General features: G+C 45.8%; 1 protein-coding gene across 1 annotated transcript in view; it reads left to right on the forward strand.

The window, feature by feature from the left end:
* The window catches only part of SH3PXD2B (SH3 and PX domains 2B), a 112536-nt gene that overhangs the window by 67885 nt on the left and 23924 nt on the right, over positions 1–20727 (forward strand). The window contains exons 5-7 of the mRNA XM_003781940.3: positions 604–695; positions 7590–7615; positions 17747–17881. Coding sequence (XP_003781988.1) covers positions 604–695; positions 7590–7615; positions 17747–17881 — 253 coding nt within the window. The remainder of the gene's footprint in view (positions 1–603; positions 696–7589; positions 7616–17746; positions 17882–20727) is intronic.

Genomic DNA, 20727 nt, shown 5'->3' on the forward strand with positions numbered 1-20727 from the left:
AAAAAAAAAAAAAAAAATAAGAAGCTCTTTATCTAACAAATGCAATCAGTGTAACCTAAGTATGTGTACCCTCAATGAATCCCAAACAATAAAAAATAAATAAATAAATAAAAATACCCCAGATTTGTGAGTTAAAACATATATGTTAGCATGTTGGAAACAACCTAGATGTTCACCAGGAGGCAACTAGTTGAATAAACAGTGATCCATTGTACAATAGACAGGCAATATCCAGGATAGTTGATGTTGTAAAACAATAACGAAAAACCATGAAGTGTACAATTTATTGTTAAGTGAAAACATCAGTTTACAGAATAGCATTACAGTATTATATGATTTTCTCTAAATATGTGCATATATTTTCTCCACACATTCCTATTATATATACGCATGTACAGTATGGGAGGGAACTTTTTAGAAATGCACAGTCTGTGGCCTCTCTGCAGACCTACTGAGTCAGAAATTCTTGGGTAGGGCCCAGAGATGTGTGTTCTAGCACACCCTCCAGATGATTCTGGTGCCTGCCGAAGTTGAGGAACCTCTGGTGCGCGCGTTTCTGATCCCCCTTTCCTTCCTTTGGACTCACCCATGTTTCTTCTCCAGGCCCTGATCCAGCTGCCCCCCTACATCTCTCAATGTGATGAGGTGCTGCAGTTCTTTGAGACAAGACCTGAGGACCTGAATCCCCCCAAAGAGTAAGTGGGTTTGTGGGCTTCCCCAGATGCTACCCCCAGAGCCCTCCCTCCTGCCAGTCCAGCTTCCCTGAAGCAAAGCAAAGTGGAACTTAGTCTAGGTTTCACTGCTTGAGCCCTTCCAAGGCCACACTTCACTTAGCCTTCCCATCACTGCAAAGTGGGTAATGATCCTCCTGTTTGACAGGTGAAGGAAGCTGGCTGTCATCCATTAATACTCGGTCACCCCATAATACTCTTCCCTTGCCACAGTGTGTTGGGACAGGGCAAACTGTGAGCCTATGAGTAGATTCCTCTTGGTGTCTCTTCCACAGAGGTAGATGTACTCAAGAACCATTAAGGATGTGAGTGGATGAGCAACAGAGATCAGCACCAGGTCCCATTGCCAGTGAGTGACAAGGCCAGAATTTGATCCTAATCAGCCAGGCTCCAAAGCTGTCCAGGATATCCACCACAGCCCTGCCTCCCTGTCACCTCTCCCCTAGTGGACAGACAGGACCCCTAAGGCCTATCAGTACACAGCCAGCAGCCCCAGATGTTCAGGGCACACTGCACAGGACCCAGATACCACCTGCCTCCCCACACTAGAATCCCTGCAGCCTAAAACACTGATGTACACGTGGCACGTTGGAGAAAGAAAGAAGGGATCTGGCCAGTAGAAAAATAGCAATGCAGAAAGGAAAAGCCCAGGCCAAAGTGCCGGGGCTATCTTGGGATCACAGAACAAGCCGGCAGAGTTTGGGGTTTATGCCATCCAGGCTCTGCTGCTCTGAGCTCTGAGCGCACTCATTTCCCCAGTCAGTAGTCATAATCAAGGCTTGGGTTTGTTAAGCAATCTCAACTTAGTTGTGGGCGAGGTGGGTGGTATGCTGAGCACTTTACATATGTCCAGAGAGAAAGACACATGTTGCTTTTTGGAAATCTGTTGGAGTCATACAAGTTATAATTTTTTAATAGACTTGTAAGGAGAAAGCATCAAAGAATTTTAACAAGTGCAATCAGGTCATTTATACTGTATGTATATTGTATACACACAAAGGCATCCAGAATGAAGTTCAGACGTCACAGGCTAATGACTAGCACACAGAGGAGGAAGTTTCCTGCATTAAATATATTGCAGTAAATACCATCCCTGTGACAAGCATGGAGTGAGTACAGTTTCTCCTAGTGGGCACACACAGAAGTTGTGTAAAAATTGTGGTTGGAAGTAGGAATGCATTCCATAAGAGACAGCAGTGAACCTTTTGAATCAGATCATTGCAAGAGAACATCTTGCCAACATAAGAGCCAAGACACATTCATAAATTAAAATAAATAAGTAAACAAACAAAGAGAGCAAGTCTAAAACTGATCCTATTAGATGTTTAGCCCATGCTGGCTGATGTTTCTGTTCTTGATATCTTTAGCATTTGTTTCTGGCAAACATTTCCCAATTTTTATCAATATCACAAGACATCATAGAATATTCTCAAAGTACCTTTGTCTACTGTCCTCCTGGGCTTTTAAGACTAAACCGCCATTCAGTCTCATAGCCTTGGTCTTCAGTTAATTTCTATACAAAGTGAGTCAAAGATATGGAGCTTATCATGTTAAGTTTCTACCTCATTCTCACAAAACTACCAGATTAGGCTCGGCACCTATAGCTCAACCAGTTAAGGCGCTAGCCACGTACACCTAAGGTGGCGGGTTCGAATCCAGCCCGGACCCGCCAAACAACAATGATGGCTGCAACCAAAAAAAAAAAAAAATAGTCGGGCGTTGTGGCGGGCGCCTGTGGTCCCAGCTACTTGGGAGGCGGAGGCAGGAGACTCGCTTGAGCCCAGGAGTTGGAGGTTGCTGTGAGCTGTAATGCCACAGCACTCTACCCAGGAGGATAGTTTGAGGCTCTGTCTCAAAAAAAAAAAAAAACTACCAGATTAAAAACTCTCATTCCCATTTTGCAGATAAAGAAGCTGAGGCTCCAAATAATAAAAGAGATGCGTGGCTTAGAAGACCCTAAGTCTGCCTGAGTCTGTACCTGAGCTCTGTGCAGCCTCTGTGTGTATGTCTTGACGTGACAAGCCTTACTTAATAGAAAAAAGCCTAGGTTTGGAATTGGGTATACCCAGGTTCAAATCCTGCCTCTATTGCTCATGCGCGGTATAGCCCTGTGCCTCCCCACTTTGCCTCTGGACTCTGATTTACTCCATTGTGGAAGGAGAATGGCAGTACTTTGTAGAGTACCTGTGAGGACTGAAAGGCTGCCTTGGGGAAAAATTTTAAGAACAAACCAGCTGCTCAAAATGTGGTATCCAGGGCATTGTTCCTCTCTGAATGCCCAGACATTGCTGTTTTTAATTCCAATACTCCCTCTGAAGAGTCATTAAGATGCCGGCTGGATACTGGATACTCCTCAGGAGGGATGACAACTTGACCACTGTCTTAATCACTCTGGGTTGCTGTAACAAAACACCACGAGCTGGGCAGCTTAAACAACAGAAATACATTTCCCACAGTTCTGGAGACTGGAAGTCCAAGATCAAGGTGTGGGCCATTTCGGGCCCTGGTGAGGGCTCCTTCCTGGTTTGCAGGTGGATGCCTTGATGGGGTCCCACATGGTAGGGAGAGAAAGAGAGAAAGCTCTGCTTTGTCTTTCCTTATAGGGGCTCCAATCCCATCATGGGAGCTCCACCCTCACGACCCGGTCATCTCCCAGAGGCTCCCTCCCCGAATGCCTTCACATGGGTGGTTAGGGCTTCAGCATGTGAGTTTTGAGGCGACACAAACATTCAGTCCACAGCAGCCAGTTCTAAACTGGCTGAGTGTGGGCAGGTTGTTTCCGGGTCCTGGGCCTCATTATCCTCTTTTGTGAGCTTGTAGCCTTGTGACACCGCCCTCACAGGACTGCATGGGGAATCCAACGAGAAGATGTACAGAAAGCAGTGGAATGTGCTCTGCAGATCCCACTGGGGCAGAAGTAAGGAGGACCACCAGCAGAGGAAGCGTGCTGATCTAGCTTTTCCCTTGGGCTGCGGGTTCAGCAATACGCAGATTCTCTTCTACCTCCTCTCCATGTCCCAGAGATCTCAACTTTGGGGTATCATGAACCACGTGGAGATTCCAATAAAAGCTGTCTTCCTTCTCCCTAGAAAAATGCCTGCACTTTCAGGAGGCCTCATTCGTGCAGAATCCCACACCTACTTGGACCTGTACTTAAAAGCCCCAGCCTTGGTGGCTCTTCTGAATGTTAATACTAGGAAGCCTCGGCTCGGCGCCTATAGCTCAACCGGCTAAGGCGCCAGCCACGTACACCTAAGGTGGCGGGTTCGAATCCCCAGCCCGGACCCGCCAAACAACAATGACGGCTGCAACCAAAAAATAGCCAGGCGTTGTGGCGGGCGCCTGTGGTCCCAGCTACTTGGGAGGCGGAGGCAGGAGACTCGCTTGAGCCCAGGAGTTGGAGGTTGCTGTGAGCTGTAATGCCACGGCACTCTACCCAGGGGGACAGCTTGAGGCTCTGTCTCAAAAAAAAAAAAAAAAAAAATACTAGGAAGCCTCTGGTCTCCCTTCTGGTGAGGGTGGGGAGTTAAAGGGGGTCCCCAGCCTCTGAGCAAGCTTCAGACACCAACTTGGCATAGAGGGGAGAGAGCCAGGCCAGGGGCAGCCTGCTGTGCTTGGGAGGGTCATCTTCTTTCAGGAAAGAAAGACACTCAAGGACATAGAGGGGGAGCCAGTCCTCAAGAGGAGGCAGAAGGTTGGGGAGGTTGCAGGGTGATTTTATCATTCCCCTCCTGGGTGGCCAAGGCAGTACTTGTCCTGCTTGCCCTCTGGCTTGGGCTTCTAGGCGTAGGACCAGGGCCAGGAGCACCTGTTCATCCCCTGTCCATCCCCCGGCATTGTTCACCCATTCAGCAAATAGGTATGGAGGGCCTGCCGCCTTTTCCAGTGTTGGGAAAGGCTGCGAGAACATGTGGACACTCAGGCACACATGCACACACACGTGACTCATCCCCTAAAAATACAAAGCACAGCCTAGACTGTACCAAAGAAAGCACCAAGTTACGGCTGAGGCAAGCTCACCAGCGTCCTGCTGGAGGACATGTAATCTGGTTCCAAGAGGCTGCAGGAAAAGAGGAGAAGTTTCACATCTCTTTGTCCCTTCTCAGCTCTGTGGCCTTGGACAAGTGACTTGACTTCTCTGAGCTTGTGTCCTCATTAGTAAAGTGGAAGCGGCTGCCCCAGCTCACATCTTGGTTGTGAGGATTAAGCATCTCTTGCCCATGAAGGATAGCTGGGAAGGCTGCCCAGGGCCCAAGGCCTGGCTCTAGGGCCACAGCAGGTGGCTTCCTCTGGGCTCTGGGTGTTGGTCAGGAAATAAGGAACCTCGAGAGAGGCCAAAATTGGTCAGAATCCTGAAGCTCATACCCGAATTTGAGCTCGAGAGGGAAATTGGTCTTTTGTAGTCAGTTTTGAGGTGGGGAAATGGTGGTGGTGGTCTTAAATGAGGGTTTTTGCCACTGTAAGTAGGAAAGCTTGGGAACATCCCAAGCGTGTCACACAGAGGAGATAATGAGTCTGCTTGGGCCCGTTCGTGCTGCTCCTCCCACTCCCTCACTCCATCTGGGACAGCGGAAACAAGTAGGACAGGTGTGTGGCCCCGTAGGAGCCTGGGACTGGCTCAGCTCACTGGCCTGGATGGCAACTCTGGCAGCTGGTGCTCTGAAAGCAGCCTGGAGGGACCTCATTTAGGTGCAACGTAAAGTGGCAGCTAAGAGGGACACTGAACCTGACACTCAGGACAGTCCAGGGTTGTGATCGGGAGAGTGGGCTGCAGCCAGGCTTCCCAGGTTCTAGTCCTGGGCAAGGTACCTCACCTCTCTGGGCTTTGGCGTCTCCATCTGCAAAATGGAGGGACCCTCACAGGGTTGTGTGAGAATTAGCAAGTCAGTCCAGGTATGGCATCTGACCAGGACCCAGTAAGTGCCAGTAAAGGTGAGCTGGCATATTCCACCCTGACCCTCAACATTCCCAGGGCTGTGAAGGTCGTCCTCACTGATGTAATGCCTGGCTGGAGGACATCACCAAGCCAGGCTCTGCCTAATCCCTCCAGACACACAGGAGGAATGCAGCCCAGGGATACTGGGCTTGGCTGAGCTCTCTGCCCTCTTCTGAGGTTGCTCTGAAGTATTATTACATAGTGGTTAAAAACCCAGACATTTCTCCAAGGAAAATACACAAATAGCCCATAAGTATATGAGAAGATGCACAGCATAATTAGCCACCAGGAAAAATGCAAATCAAACTACAATGAAATACCACTTCACACCCACTAGGACAGCCGTGATCAAATAGATAACAGGAATTGTTGAGGATCTGGAGAAATTAGAACCTTCATACATTGCTGCATTGGTAGGGGGAATGTAAAATGATGCAACCACTGGGCCTATCAGTCCAGCAATTCCTCAAAAAGTCAAATCTAAATTACCATATGGCCTAGCAGTTCCACTCGTAGGCATATAACCAAGAAAAAGAAAAATATATGTCCATATAAAAACTTGCGCGCAAATGTTCATAGAAGCATTATTCAGAATAGCCAAAAAGGGGAAATAACCCAAATATCCAGTAGCTTGATAATGGGCAAATTCCATACAGTGGAATATCATTTAGCAACAAAAAGGAATGAAGCACCGATACATGCTACAATGTGGAGGGAGTCTCAAAGACGAGATGCCAGTGAAAGAAGCCAGTCACAAAAAGCCACGTAGTTGGCTTCCACTGTAATGTCCCTAATAGACAAATCATTAGAGATAGCAGGTAGATCAGTGGTTGTGGTTGCCAAGAGCTAAGAAGTGAGGGAATGGGAAGTGACTCCTAATGGGTACAGAGTTTCTTTGGGGGGTGATGAAAATGTCCCAGAATTAGATAGTGGTAATGGTTGCACAACCTTCTAATATACTTAAAAAAAAAAAAAACAGTGAATTATATGCTTTCAAAGGATGAGTTTTATGGGATGTCAATTATAATTATTTCAATTTAAAAATTAGTTCAGGTACTAGCTGTGCTACTTGCTAGCCACATGACCTTAGGCAGTGACTTACCCTCTGTGTGCCTCATTGTTCTCATCTGTAAAATGGGAATGAAAATAGTACTTATTTTCCAGGGTTATTATGACTATGAAATAAGTGAACTAAACATAATTGCACTAAATGTGTCTAACAGGGTACTGGCACAGGGTAGTAGCATTCAGTAATTATTAGCTAACCCTGTTATCACAACATCTGTCCCATCCCAACCACTAGAAACTAATGAGACAATTGACATGAAAGTATTTTGTAACCCCAGATTTGTGATACAATTGTATTTATAAACTCTGGAATGGTCTGACAAACGCAAGGGAGTCATTGTTCATTATTCCCTGTGAGTTCTAGCCTGTAGTACTCTCCGTCATGCCTCAGACCACTAGAGAGATGTGCTGTGTTCACTGCTATCCAGACTTTACCCAGTTGCAGTGGATTTCCCTCACCATTTGCCATCAAGCATCTTCTGCCCCCTGAAGTGGGGCAGGGACCTCTACTCTGCCTGAGAAGGTGCTTGGTGCAGTATGGCACCCTAACTCCTGTTTGTAGACTATGTAAGCCCCTTCAACTCCTCCCCAGGGCCCTCCACTCCACAAATAAGTGGAGAAACCAGTCTCCAGGGTGCAGAGCACTTTTCCCGCAGAAAGAGAAAATGACCAAGGACTCTTTCTTTTCTAGGAAGTGTGGGTCCCCGGGGTTGTCTTAGATTTTATTCACTCACTGACAGAGTAGTGGGGGATGGAGGACCTTGGTTTCCTAGTGGGATAACTCATGTCAATACTCATGTCACAAGAAGTACTGACTCATTTCTCTTTTCCCACCCGCTTTCTTTCCTGTACAGGGAGCACATTGGGAAAAAGAAATCTGGTAAGCATATTTTCCATTTCTTCTCTTCAGTGTTCAGCATACTCCTACCAAGCACCTACTGTGCTCCAGGCCCTGGGAGCCACACTGGAGATGCTGTGGATGGTGGACAGATGACGGATGGGTGGATGATGGATGATGGATGGATGGGTTAATGATACCCTACCTGTTTCCCCCAAAAAAGGATTTGAGGTTGTTTCATCCTATACCAAAAAAGTTACAAACCAGACAGGCTCCTGTCTGTTTTTTCCTTTCTCAAGCGTTTTTTAAAATTTCAGATTAATAAAAAAAAAAAAAATCAGATTAATATGAGAGTACAAAGAATTAGGTTACAATGTTTGTGTTTGTTAGGTAAGATACCTGTTGTAGTTGTGCCCCGCACCCCAGAGGTGTGCCGTATACCCTTGCATCGTGCCTATTCGGTGGGAGCACCACCACCCCCTCCACCCCTCTAGGCTTCTTGTCTTTCCCTGAGAATGCCTTCATGAAGTAGCAGGGAGAGGCCTCTTCCTAACCATTTGATCCTCTTTATACAAAGTAATGTGGTGGCTCCAATCTAAAAGCATTTTTCTCAGGTGTTGGGAAAGGGCTAAAAAAAAAAGGGACCCTGGGTCTTAAAGAATGAGCTGCAGCTGTCTGTACAATGAATGACATTCTGCACTGAGGGGACAGCTGAGGCATGAGCTGGGAAGAAGCAAGAATGTCTAGTAAATTTGGGCCTGATCCATTTAACATCCTTAGCATGTCCCAGGCCCCAGCCTCTGTATGTTCTTCAGTCAGCCACCATTCTGGGCGATGATAGATGCAATGTCGAGCAATTCCTATGCCCACTTCTACTCACCCTGGAGTAAATTATCTCCTTTCCTAACAATCTTTCCATTCCCTGGATGACACAACTCTTCTATCAAAAGCAGTCACAGACAAAGAGAAGATGGGAATTTGGGTATGCAAAGGAATGATTGAGTTCTCACTGGGGTTTATAAGTTTAGATTAACAACAGCCCAAATTTTTCTTCCTGCTACTGAAAATCACCCCCCCCATCTGCAAAGGTGTTGGCCCATACCACATCTGGAGCCAATAAAAGAATTCTTTTATTTCCTACTATGCCGGGCAGTTTGAGAGGGTTGAAGAGGATAAGGGTGTTGGAGGGGGACATGCAAGCAGAGACCCCAGAAGTGAAAAAGGGTGTTTCCTCACATGGGCCTCAGTTTCCTCATCTGTAAAATGGGAATAATCATAGCAGTCTGCCTCAGGATTATTATAGGATTTATAACAATATGTGTAAAGCACTTAAAATAGTGTCCAACACATTGTAAGTGATAAATGTTTAGTGCCGTTTTTATTACTAATTACTATTAGTAATTACTATTACTAATATTTGAAGCACGTAGGTGTCCCTGACCAACATGGGAATTCCAAGTTCAAAAGTGCTGATACTGGCTCAGTGCCTGTGACTCAAGTGGCTAAGGCGCCAGCCACATACACCTAAGGTGGTGGGTTCGAATCCACCCCGGGCCCGCCAAAACAACAATGACGACTGCAACCAAAAAACAGCCGGGCATTGTGGAGGGTGCCTGTAGTCCCAGCTACTTGGGAGGCAGAGGCAGGAGACTCACTTGAGCCCAGGAGTTGGAGGTTGCTGTGAGCTGTGATGCCATGGCACTCTACCCAGGGGGACAGCTTGAGGCTCTGTCTCAAAAAAAAAAAAAGTGCTGATACCTTACTGCCCCTGGGTACAGGGCCTGTGGTCAGCTTCACAGGCCCCAAGGCTATTTTCAGAGGGAAGCAGAGGGGAACTGAACCTCTTTGCCTTAGGCTATAGTATCTGGAATTAACGCTGAGCTTTTCCTAGCCAGTCTGTTTACATCTCTACTTTCTAGTTTAATAGGTACTGGCCAAAGCCATGGTATCCTGCTAAAGCTGCAAATAGTTCTTGAGCCGCAGAGATAATTACATGTTTCTTAGAATAGAGCAGAGAGAAGAAGAGGAGCCACCACTCCAGAACTGACAGAGTTTCTGGTTTTGAGAGTGACGACCTTCCCTGGAAGGAATGGGTGTGGGAGGGGAGAGAGGAGGGGAAAGAGAGAGCTCTGGTTTATGAAAAACAAAAGTGTCCATTTGGAACAGACTTGATGATGGGACTCGACTGGAGAAGAGAAGTTCTAATTTGCGGTAACCACTATTATATCATTCACCTGCAATGATAGGGGATGGACTTATTTATAGTTGAACTGGGTGGAAAAAAGCATCTTTTTTCATTCAAAGAGCCTATGCTGGGATTAGCCTTATTTTTTATCTAACCTTTGAACTCCTCCTGCATTTTAGAATCAGGCTTTTTGGTTGCATTTTAAAGGGATTTAAGGTTGACAGACTAACTCCTGAGGTTTCTGTGCCAAAACTCTGAGGTGGAAGAGGCTTGTATGTCTCTAGCATTTCCTAGTCATGACTGGCTGTCTGGCTCCTACAGACTATGGCTAATGTGGTCTCAAATTCCACTCATACTGCAGAAAAAAAAATGTCTCCTCACCAAAATTTAGCAGATTGATGATTTGAGGAATAGCTTCCTGATTTTTCTACCCTTTACTTAAGAGTTCCCTTGCTTAGTGATTATTTCAGCAAGATTAGCAGTAGGATGAATTTCTGGATGGAAAATTCCACTCATCATTTTAAAAATTCAAGACATGTCATTATGAAGAAAAAAGTCCAAATACAAAACTGTTGTGGTAGATTAGGGACTATACCCCTTGAGAACATTTTATAGCACTTAATAATAAAATCACCCTTCCACTGTCAAATTTCTGCCTTTCTCCTGACCTCTTTCTTCCCGAAAGAATTATATTCCTTGTCTAAGCAAACTTTGATTTCATACTTGGCACCTCCTACATTTTAGCTGCCTGCCTCAACTTTGAGATACTGCAATTATTATGCATTGTAGAGCTTGGCTGCAATATCACCCTTCACCAGTAGGTGTCTGCCCTTCACGAAATGGCCTGAAGCCTAGTTTGAGACTCTTGGTAGATGAAATGAACTTTTTTCATCACTTTCAATAAGTTGAGTAAAATGAAAACAACTTGCTCTGAAAGAACTGATACTGAAAAAGCAATTTTATGTCCACTTCATGACAGAATTACAGTGTAAAAGCTACTGCCATGGAACAACAGCAAGGAGATGGTAGGACTGGACCTGGCCCTAAGGCCAGCCTTAGAGGAGTTTCCAGCCCTGAGCCCTGTGCCAATCCCTGCTCTGCTCATGCCAGCCCAGAATCTCAGCCCAGACTCTCAGCCCTCCTCATTTCCTGGCTTCATGTCTTGCTCACAGCAAGACTTCTGATTTCCCTGATTCTGTCACTGCTCATAGTTTTGCCAAATCCTATGGGCAGACTTTAATGCAGAAATAAATAGACCAGTGCATTCATTACAGTCTTGAGCATTATACGTGGTACAACTATGCCACCATCAGGTGTTAAAAGAAGGTTGAACTTTTTGGAGAGTTACATGACTTAACTGGATCTACACTTAAACAAACCTTCTATTCTTACTTATAAGTAGTATCAATTGTTCATAAGATGAGTTGGTGCCAGCACTGGGTGCTCCCAGGAGGAGGCCTAGAGCCTATGTAGAGTTGGAAGGGTTTCTAGAAATCTCCATTCTTTGCTCTTTTGGCCCACAACTATCTATTTAGCACCTGTACTAGATGCTGAGTGAACAAGACAGAGTTGGTTATTCATTCAATATTTATTAAGCACCTACTGTATGACTGGCAATGCTCTAGGTCACCAGGTGGGAAGATTCTCATAGCCTGGTAGAAGAGACAGATCTATAAACAAAATAAAATATGAGGGAAGGCATCTTAATTTTCCATGAGGTAGGAAGTAATTTAAAGCTAAGTTTTAAAATATTCATTCTATCATCTAAAAAATATATACATATTTTATAGAGAGTCTCACTTTATCATCCTCAGTAGAGCAGTGTGGTGTCACAGCTTACAGCAACCTCCAGCTTTTGGGCTTAGGCAGTTCTCTTGCCTCAGCCTCCTGAGTAGCTGGGACTACAGGCGCTCGCCACAACGCCCGGCTATCTTTTTGCAGTTTGGCCAGGCCAGGTACGGTCCAGTGCATTCCCTCGGTATATGGGGCCAGCACCCTACTCACTGAGCCATAAGTACCACCCTTAAAAAAATGTTATTTTGAGAGTCTCACTCTGTTGCCCAGGCTGGCATGCAGTGGCACAATTATAGCTCACTGCAGCCTCCAACTCTTGGGCTTGTGTACCCCTCCCACCTCATCCTCCAAGTAGCTAGGACCAAGGTATGCCACTATGAACCTGGACCTTTTTTTGGTTTTTGATTTTTTTTTATTTTTATTTTTTTTTTAGAGAAAGGGTATCATTATGTTGCCCAAGCTGGTCTCAAACTCCTAGCCTCAAACAATCCTCCCACCTCAGCCTCCCAAAGTACTAGGATTATAGGTATGAGCTACTCACATCTGAACCATTCAAATATTTACTGAGCCCTAGTAGGAGCTGTTCCTGTTCTAGGTCAGGAGTTGATGAACTTTTTTCTCTAAAGAGTGAGATAATAGGGCAGTGCCCATAGCTCAGTGGGTAGAGCGCCAGCCACATACACAGAGGCTCATGGGTTCAAACCCAGCTCAGACCAGCTAAAACAACAATGACAGCTGTAACAACAACAAAAAATAGGCCAGCGTTGTGGCAGGCGCCTGTAGTCCCAGCTACTTGGGAGGCTGAAGCAAGAGAATCACTTAAGCCCAAGAGTTTGAGGTTACTGTGAGCTGTGACACTACAGCACTCTACCGAGGGTAACATAGTAAGACTCTGTCTCTAAAAAAATAATAATAAATGAAAAGTCAAATAAATATTTTAGGCTTCACAGGTCAAATACAGTCTCTGTTAAACTAATCATTCTTTATCATCTTCTCATTCTACTTCTCTTTGCAACTCTTTTAAAAATATAAAAGACAGGTTTGGCACCTGTGTCTCAGTGAGTAGGGTGCCAGCCACATACACCGAGGCTGGTGGGTTCAAGCCCAGCCCGGGCCTGCTAAACAACAATGACAGCTGCAACCAAAAAAATAGCCAGGCGTTTTGGTGGGTCCCTGTAGTCCCAGCTACTCAGGAAGCTGAGGCAAGAGAATTGCTTAAGCCAACGGTTCTCAACCTTCGTAATGCGCGACCCTTTAATACAGTTCCTCATGTTGTGGTGACCATAAAATTATTTTTGTGGCTACTTCATAACTGATTTTGCTACTGTTATGAATTGTAATGTAAATATCTGATATGCAGGAGGTATTTAGGCGCCCCCTGTGAAAGGGTCATTCAACCCCCAAAAGGGGTTGAGGTTTGAGGTTGCTGTGAGCTGTGATGAAACAGCACTCTAGCAAGGGCAACATAGTGAGACTATCTCAAAAAATATATATATATGTAAAAAACACTGGGCACCGTGGCTCACACCTGTAATTCTAGCACTCTGGGAAGCTGAGGCAAGCGGATTGCTTGAGCTCATGAGTTCAAGACGTGCCTGAGCAAGCATGAGATCCAGTCTCTACTAAAAATAGAAAAACTAGCCAGGCATTTTGGAGGCTAGTCCCATTTTGGCACCTAGCACTAGCTACTTGGGAGGCTGAGATAAAAGGATAGCTTGAGCCCAACAGTTTGAGGTTGCTGTGAGCTATGACACCCTGGCACTCAACCCCAAGGCAAATGACTGAGACTCTGTCTCAAAAAAATAAAAATGTAAACATAAATATAAAAAACATCCATAGGTCCCTCTGCCCTAAGAGAACATGGACCCATAAGTCTTTAGGCGATGTGAGTACAGCAGTGGACAAGAGACTGTGCCTGACCTCATGGGGCTTCTATTCAGGTGTAGAAAAATGGACAAAAGGATACAAGTGAATATGCAGAACTTGTAATGGTTGCTCTGTTAACTGCTATGCAAGAAATGAAACTGAGTGAGATACGAGTAATACAGCAGTCAGGGAAGGTCTCATTGATACAATGCTCTGGAGTAGGAACCTGAAAGAAGGGAGGGAAGAAGCTGTGCATAAATCTAGAGAAGACCGTCCCTAGCAGTGGGAACAGCACAGGCAAAATTCCCTGAGGTAGGAACATGTTCTGTGTGGTACCAGAGTAGTGAAGAGGCTACTGGCCAGAGCACAGTGACCAAAGGAATATGGGTGAATCACCTTTGATTACAGGTGGCAGAAAATCTAAAATAATTGTGGCTTAAACAATCTAATTTTGTTTTTTCTTAGTTCAGACCCTAAAGATAGCCCAGGAGTGATGGCGTGATAGTGTGTCAGGGACTCACACTCCTATCTTGGTCCTTTGCCATACATGAGCAGCATACCTAAGGTTTCCTCATGGCTCCCAGTGGCTGTTGCAGTGCCAGCCATCACCTCCACATTTCAGCCAGCAATGATGAGTAAAGGGTAGAAGAGGACTAGTTCCCTCCCCTAAGCTCTTTTACCAAGCACTTACACACAATTCCACTCACATCCCATTGGCTGAAGCTTAGTCATGTAACCACTCCCAACTATAAAGGAGTCTTACTCCAAGTGGCCCTATTCTGAGCCAAAAATCAGTAGAAGAAAGACAGATCTGAGGACGAGCAACCATCTGAGCCACGCTGGCAAGAATGGAAAAGATGAGGTCTAATAACTTACCAGAGGGCAGCGCCTTGTAGGACACTGTGACTTTTCATGAGTGAGGTGAGGACCGCTATGGGCCTTGACCTTTGAGAACCCTGGCCTAACACACCTTTGAAAAGGATTACTCTAGCTGCTTATGGAGAACAGATTGCAGGGGTCAAGGCTGGCAACAGGGAACTGGTTAGGAAGCTAAGAATAGGTGGTTCCCATTAGAATGGGAAGGAGAGGGGAGAGACCTCCCAGGTAAGGGAAACAACCTGTGCAAAAACACCTTCACGCTTTGCAGGTGCTCCAGGTATACAGTGGCCAAAAGACAAGGGCAGAAAGACAAGCCGAGTCCAGGTTGTGAAGAACCAAAGAGCACTGAACAGCTGTGGAGGTGCAGAGCAGGGAGTGGCACGATCAGAGTAGCATTTTTGAGCAAGTACTCTGGCTGCTATGAATGGAAGGCAGACGAGGGGCAGGACAGAGCCCAGTTACAGGTGTCTCCCTTCCCTCGTCTGACCCCAAGAAAGCCCCTCTCAGACCCTGGTGCAGAGGATGCAGCTTGGTGAGGACAACATGAAGATGAGTAATGGAGAGAAAATTCACCTGCATGAAAGCTGTGGCTCTGTGAGGGAGAGTCCACACAGCCACTCCCTGACCCCACACCAGCCCCCGACTGCCTGCCTGGAAGGCATGGGCATGGCCCTTTGAACATCACCTTGGGCAGCAGGCACAAGTCTCAGCCTGACTGTGAAGGTGCTTTTTCTTCTTTTCAGTTCTTTTCCTAATGTGGAAGCACAGTTACCCGGTAAAGCCCACCTGAGGGTCCAAACAGAAAGGACAGCTGCATTCCTGGGGTTTTGAACCCATGGGCAGGTTGTGTCTAGGGCAGACTCTGGTTTTCACCTATTGGGCAGGAAAATGCCCCCAGCTCACAGCAACCAGGATAGGTAGCCAAGACCCTCCAGAAAGCCAGCGTGCTGCATTCATTCATTCAATGGACAGGACGTTCAAGGAGCTAGTAAGTGTGGCTCAGAGATAGTCAAGGCCATTTTCCTCAAGAAGCTCACTGTGGGGGAAACAGAAAGGGGGCTAGTAACCAGCCTACTCCAGGGCCACTGCTCAAGGAGTTGGTGGACTGTCATCTCGAAGCTAGAAGGAAGTTGGCCCTGCTGCCTGACCTTGGAGGACGTGACAAGTGAGGAGAGGACTGGAAATAGGGAAGACGGCATTTGGGGTATGCAGAGAAATAGTTTCAGCCTGACCAGACCCTGGGGAAGGAAAGCCATCAGGTCACCCTCCTTTCCCGTCTTTTCTTTCCTCACTGCCACACTGGAGAGCTCAGAGCCACATCAGCAGGGTCTGGCTTTTCTAGTAACCAGCTGTATGACCCAAGGCAAGTCACTTCCTACCTCTAAGCCTCCACTTTCTTGTCTATAAAATGTGGATGAGAGTACCCACCTCCTAGGGCAGTGTGTGGAGAGGGATTATGTACAGTGTGTGGCCTGTGGTAGGCAGTCATTTGAAGCCACTTCCCCACCAACCTTTTGAACTGTCGTCAGCATCTTCTGTGTCTGTCCTTCCCCTCTCTTTCTCTGTTCTCTTCATGCTTTCTCTACACAGGGTGCAAGTGGCAGGGTTATCCCCAGCTCGGAGGTCTTCCCACTTCCCTCCATTACCCTCCATCAGGGAGGGCCAAGGCCAGAGCATGGTCATAGAACCAAGAAGCATTACCTTTCACCCAGCTGCATTGCCTGTTCTGGTTTTTCACATCAGAAATTCAGAGCACATGGTTCTAACAAAGGGTTTTTGTGCTGCTTCTGGATGCCGGAGGCTGGAACGCAGTAGTGTGCTCAATACTTAGCAACCAATTCTCTGGTGGAAAAGCCCACTTTGTACCATTTGCCAATTTCCATGGTGTAAATACTCCCGCCAAAGCCAATTTTGACCTATCAGTAAGACACCACCTGACACATTTGGGAAAATAGCTCAGTGTGAGTTCTCACACCTCACTTAACTACAAAGTGTAGTTGGACACAGAAATGTCAGGTGTCCTGGATATTTCAGTGATTTGTAGAAACAATAAGAAGGAATGTTTTGAATCAGGACTTTTAGAATACCAGGGCCTTGGGTCCACAAGAGTCCAGTCGTCCTTCCACCATGTTCAGCCTGCTGCTGTAAAACTCACTCAGCTGTCTCCTTCTCTTTTGGGACTCTGAACTCAGATGTCTTTTTAGTTTAAATCACCTATATTCTGCGATATCTTTTTAGTTATGTATCAGATATGTCTTAGTGCTTAACCAGGGCTGCACAAGTCCTGCAGAACCATCCACATTGAATCCTGGGAAATGGTCTGCCTGGAGACTGTCCACTCCATTCTCTGCTGCCTCTGTCTAGAGCCATATTCACCTCCTGCCTGACAACTTCATGACCTCCATCCAGCCTCTCATCCATTCTCCACATGGCAGCCAGAATTTCTTTTGGAAGATGTAAATCCTATCTTGTTATTCCCGTCTTAAAACCCTTAATTGGCTTTCTACTTTAATGTTAAAACAATGCAAACTTCTTAGCTTGGCCTTAAAGGCCTTGCTTGATCCAAATCATGCCTATCTCTGGGACCTCGCTCCAAACCACTCTCTCCATGGACCTCCGTCCCCCCTGCCTCCTTCTAGTTGCAAAGGCTCCCAAACCCTTTCCCATCACAGAGTCAGTCTGCACCACCCTTTCCCTATCCCCTCTTCTCTCAGATCCCTGCTCTATGTCACCTCCTTGGTGGGGTGGGGGTGGGGGTCTTGCTGACCACCCTATTTAATATAGCCTGGTCTTTCCCATTCTTTCTCTGTCCTGGAATTCTGTTTATTTCCAGCCATTCATTTAGCACAAACTAATGCTTGCGTAATTCTGTATACCTCTATCACATACACCTGTGTATGTGCCTGTCTCCCTGACTAGATTAAGTTACTTGGTGGTGGGTGTCATAGCTGTTTAATTCACATTTGTTCTCTGGCACCTAACAGAGTGTCTGGAACCTCACTGGTAAATTCACAGATTAAAAGATGAGTGATTTGGGGTGGATAATTAGATGGCTGCTGGATGATGAATGAGTGTTTAGTTGAGTGATTTGGGATGGATAAATGGTCAAATGGTTGGTGGGTAGATGGTTGGATAATGGTGGATGGATGAAAGAATAGATATGAATGAATGAGCTTTCCTACTAGGCTGTCAGCTTCCTCAGGGCAGGTACCATATCTAATAACTCTGAACCCCCAGTGCCTACACAGAATAAGACATGGTAAATTTTACTGGTTGAGTAAACGAATGAATAGAAGAACAAATGGATGAGGTCACCTTTAAGACTAGTGCTATGACTGCCTTTTCTTTTGTTTAGAATGTCCTCCTAACCCACCCATTTCCCTGGCTCCTGCCCATTCCTATAGAAGTGGCAGCCAGATGTGATGTCTGATTGCATTTCCTGTCCACAGGGGGTGACCTGACCTCGGTGGACCCCATGGTCCTGGAGCAGTATGTGGTGGTAGCCAACTACCAGAAGCAGGAGAGCTCGGAGATCAGCCTCAGCGTGGGGCAGGTGGTGGATATCATTGAGAAGAACGAGTCAGGTGGGGACCTAGACCACCTCCCTGACACACACTGTCCCCAAGCCCTAGGACAGGAAGCATTTGGAAACTCACACACTGATTTAACCAATCCAGGCTGGCCAGTTTCCGTAGATCTGACTAAGGGCCTCTGAGAAAGCACCCCTGTTTGATCACAGTGCTCAAATGCCCCACATTGTCACAATTCTCCAGCATCCTGTTGGGTCAGATGTTACCAATTTGTTCTGAGGGTCACATTTCATAAACATTCCTTCTGGTTTTAAAGCACTCGGAGACAAGAGTAGAGCATTCCACTGGAAATTTGCTCTGTTGGTTTGCCTATGATTCCCCCCAGAGTCTCTAAGAAGGCTTCATGAGCTCTGGACTCTGATGGGCAGAAATACTCCCTGTCTCCTCATCCCACCTGCCCATCACAGGGAACACTGGTCACAGATGTTGGCTGGGTCTGGGCCAGAAAGGTTATGATTGAGGCATTGAGCCTGGATCTCCATCTAAGTTCTACATTTCACAGCAATCCAGCTTGCTTCATTCTCTGATTACCAGTTTTGTCATCTAGAAAATAAAGAAAAACATCTGCTCTAAAAAGTTATTATGGGCTCGGCGCCTGTGGCTCAAGTGGCTAAGGCGCCAGCCACATACACCTAAGGTGGCGGGTTCAAATCCAGGCCGGGCCCGCCAAATAACAATGATGGCTGCAACAAAAAAAAAAAAAATGGCCACGCATTGTGGCGGGTGCCTGTAGTCCCAGCTACTTGGGAGGTAGAGGCAGGAGACTTGCTTGAGCCCAGGAGTTGGAGGTTGCTGTGAGCCATGATGCCACGGCATTCTGCCCAGGGCGACAGTTTGAGGCTCTGTCTCAAAATCAAAAAAAAAGTTATTATAAAGATTAAATGAGATAATAGAGAGAGAGTGCCTAACTGTGCTTGGCATAAAGTAGGTGCTCAAAAACTGTGAGTTTCCTTCCCTTTTGCCTTCCTTAGCCGCAGAATGGCCACTGCACACCCCTGAAGGCAAAGAGCAGGGAGCGTGGAATGACCAGATCCTCTCCAAGAAAAAGCAGTGAAAACCACTGGTTCTATTGTAGCTAAAATGTGGCGCTAATATCATTAGCAGGCCAATCTCTATGATACCCCAATGACTAGGTAAAATCCAAAGAATAAGAGAAAGATGATGTTCCCAGCATCATCTGAATCATGTTACCATTAGTCATGAGACCAACATTAGCCAAGTTAACCTCCTTAATTACTCATTGCAGGAATTGTTATTCCTGCTTCACAACTGAAAAAAACAGGACTCCAGTTGACTCAATCACGCACCCAAGGTCCCACAACCAGTTGCAAAGCTGAGTTCCTAACCAATTCCAGCTGACCCCATAGTCAAGTGACTTTCTAATTCTTGAGTATGAGTGTGTGTAGATTGTGTAGTGTGGCTGGGGCACACCATGGAGACACAAAGATGGGGGTACCACTTCCCTGGGAGTACCACAGCCCCCAGCTTGAGGGAAGTCAGGAAGAATGGGTTCTTGGACGGAGGGTGGAAGCCAGGAAGGTGGGTGTCAAATCTTCAAGTAACCCACAGAATGGCAACATTTATTTTTAATTATATTTTACTTACCCAAATAATACATGGATACATTCCTCTTAAAACTCATGATAAATCTGTTTTTTCTACCAGCTTCAACCATGACCCCAGATAGCCCTTCTATTGGTTAAATATGAATCCTTGATAATTTTATATATACACATATGCATACAGACATGTAGTATATACACACACACACCCATGCATATATATCTATTCACATACATACACATGTATACATCATATTTTGTATGTATATATGTAATTTGGGGGAGGGGGGCATTGAGCCTGTGGTGTCATTCTATACAATTTGATCTGCAGTTAGTGATTTTTTTAGTTAATATCTAGCTCCTCTTACACTTTTTAACATCAACATGGTATTTGATGCCTGAATAACCCATATTTGTCTCTAGTATAAAAAGTACTACATACCCCAGGTGCATAGCACTGTTTCTTTAGGTTGGATTCTGCAAAGTAGAACAGCTGGGCTATAGATACACATATTTGAAATTTTAAACTACTGTCAAATTACCTGCTTCTAAAACAACCAGCTGCTCTAATTTACTGTCCCTCTAGCAATGCACCAGGCATTACATATAGTTTTACATATAATGTAAAACCATAAATAGAGCTTAGAGTCAGCCTGAGTTCAAGTCTCTTGCACTTTCTATCTTTGTGACCTTGGAAAAGCCACTAAGCCTGAGCTTCCTTGTCTGTACAGTGGGGTAGTAATAGTGCACACCTCCCAGAGCTGCTGTGAAGACCCAGCATCTTAGGAACAGCTATGAAGCACTCAGGACAGTGCCTGGCACATCATTGCTGTCATTGCTATCATTGTTGAGACACATTCTTATCCCCATACAAATATGACTCTTCAGGAAAGCCTAAAACATATTTTCTAGTGTCTGATTTTCCACAGGCTTATCAGCCCCAGAGTCCCATTCGTTCCCACTCACACACACAGAGATAGCAGTCACCATAACATGTATTTTGGAACATGCCATCAAGTAAGAAAGTAGCTTCCACTTCAGGAACATGGAGAGCAAAGGCCTCCTGCACCTTCCTTTTTTTCCCTCTTGGGGATGTCTGGGGCTTGGAGGTGTGTGGTTTTGGGGAGCAATCCCACTTTTTATTTAGATTGTACAGAGCCAATTGGGCCCCGTGTTAGTTTCTTGTTGCTACTTTGGCAAATTGCCACAAATTTAGTGGCCAAAAAAACACTTCTTGCCTTACAGTTTTATAGGTCAGAAGTCCAACATGGGTCTCAC

The sequence above is a fragment of the Otolemur garnettii genome, unplaced genomic scaffold (assembly GCF_000181295.1).
Source record: "Otolemur garnettii isolate 467f Iridium unplaced genomic scaffold, OtoGar3 scaffold00003, whole genome shotgun sequence".
Taxonomy (NCBI): Eukaryota; Metazoa; Chordata; class Mammalia; order Primates; family Galagidae; genus Otolemur; species Otolemur garnettii.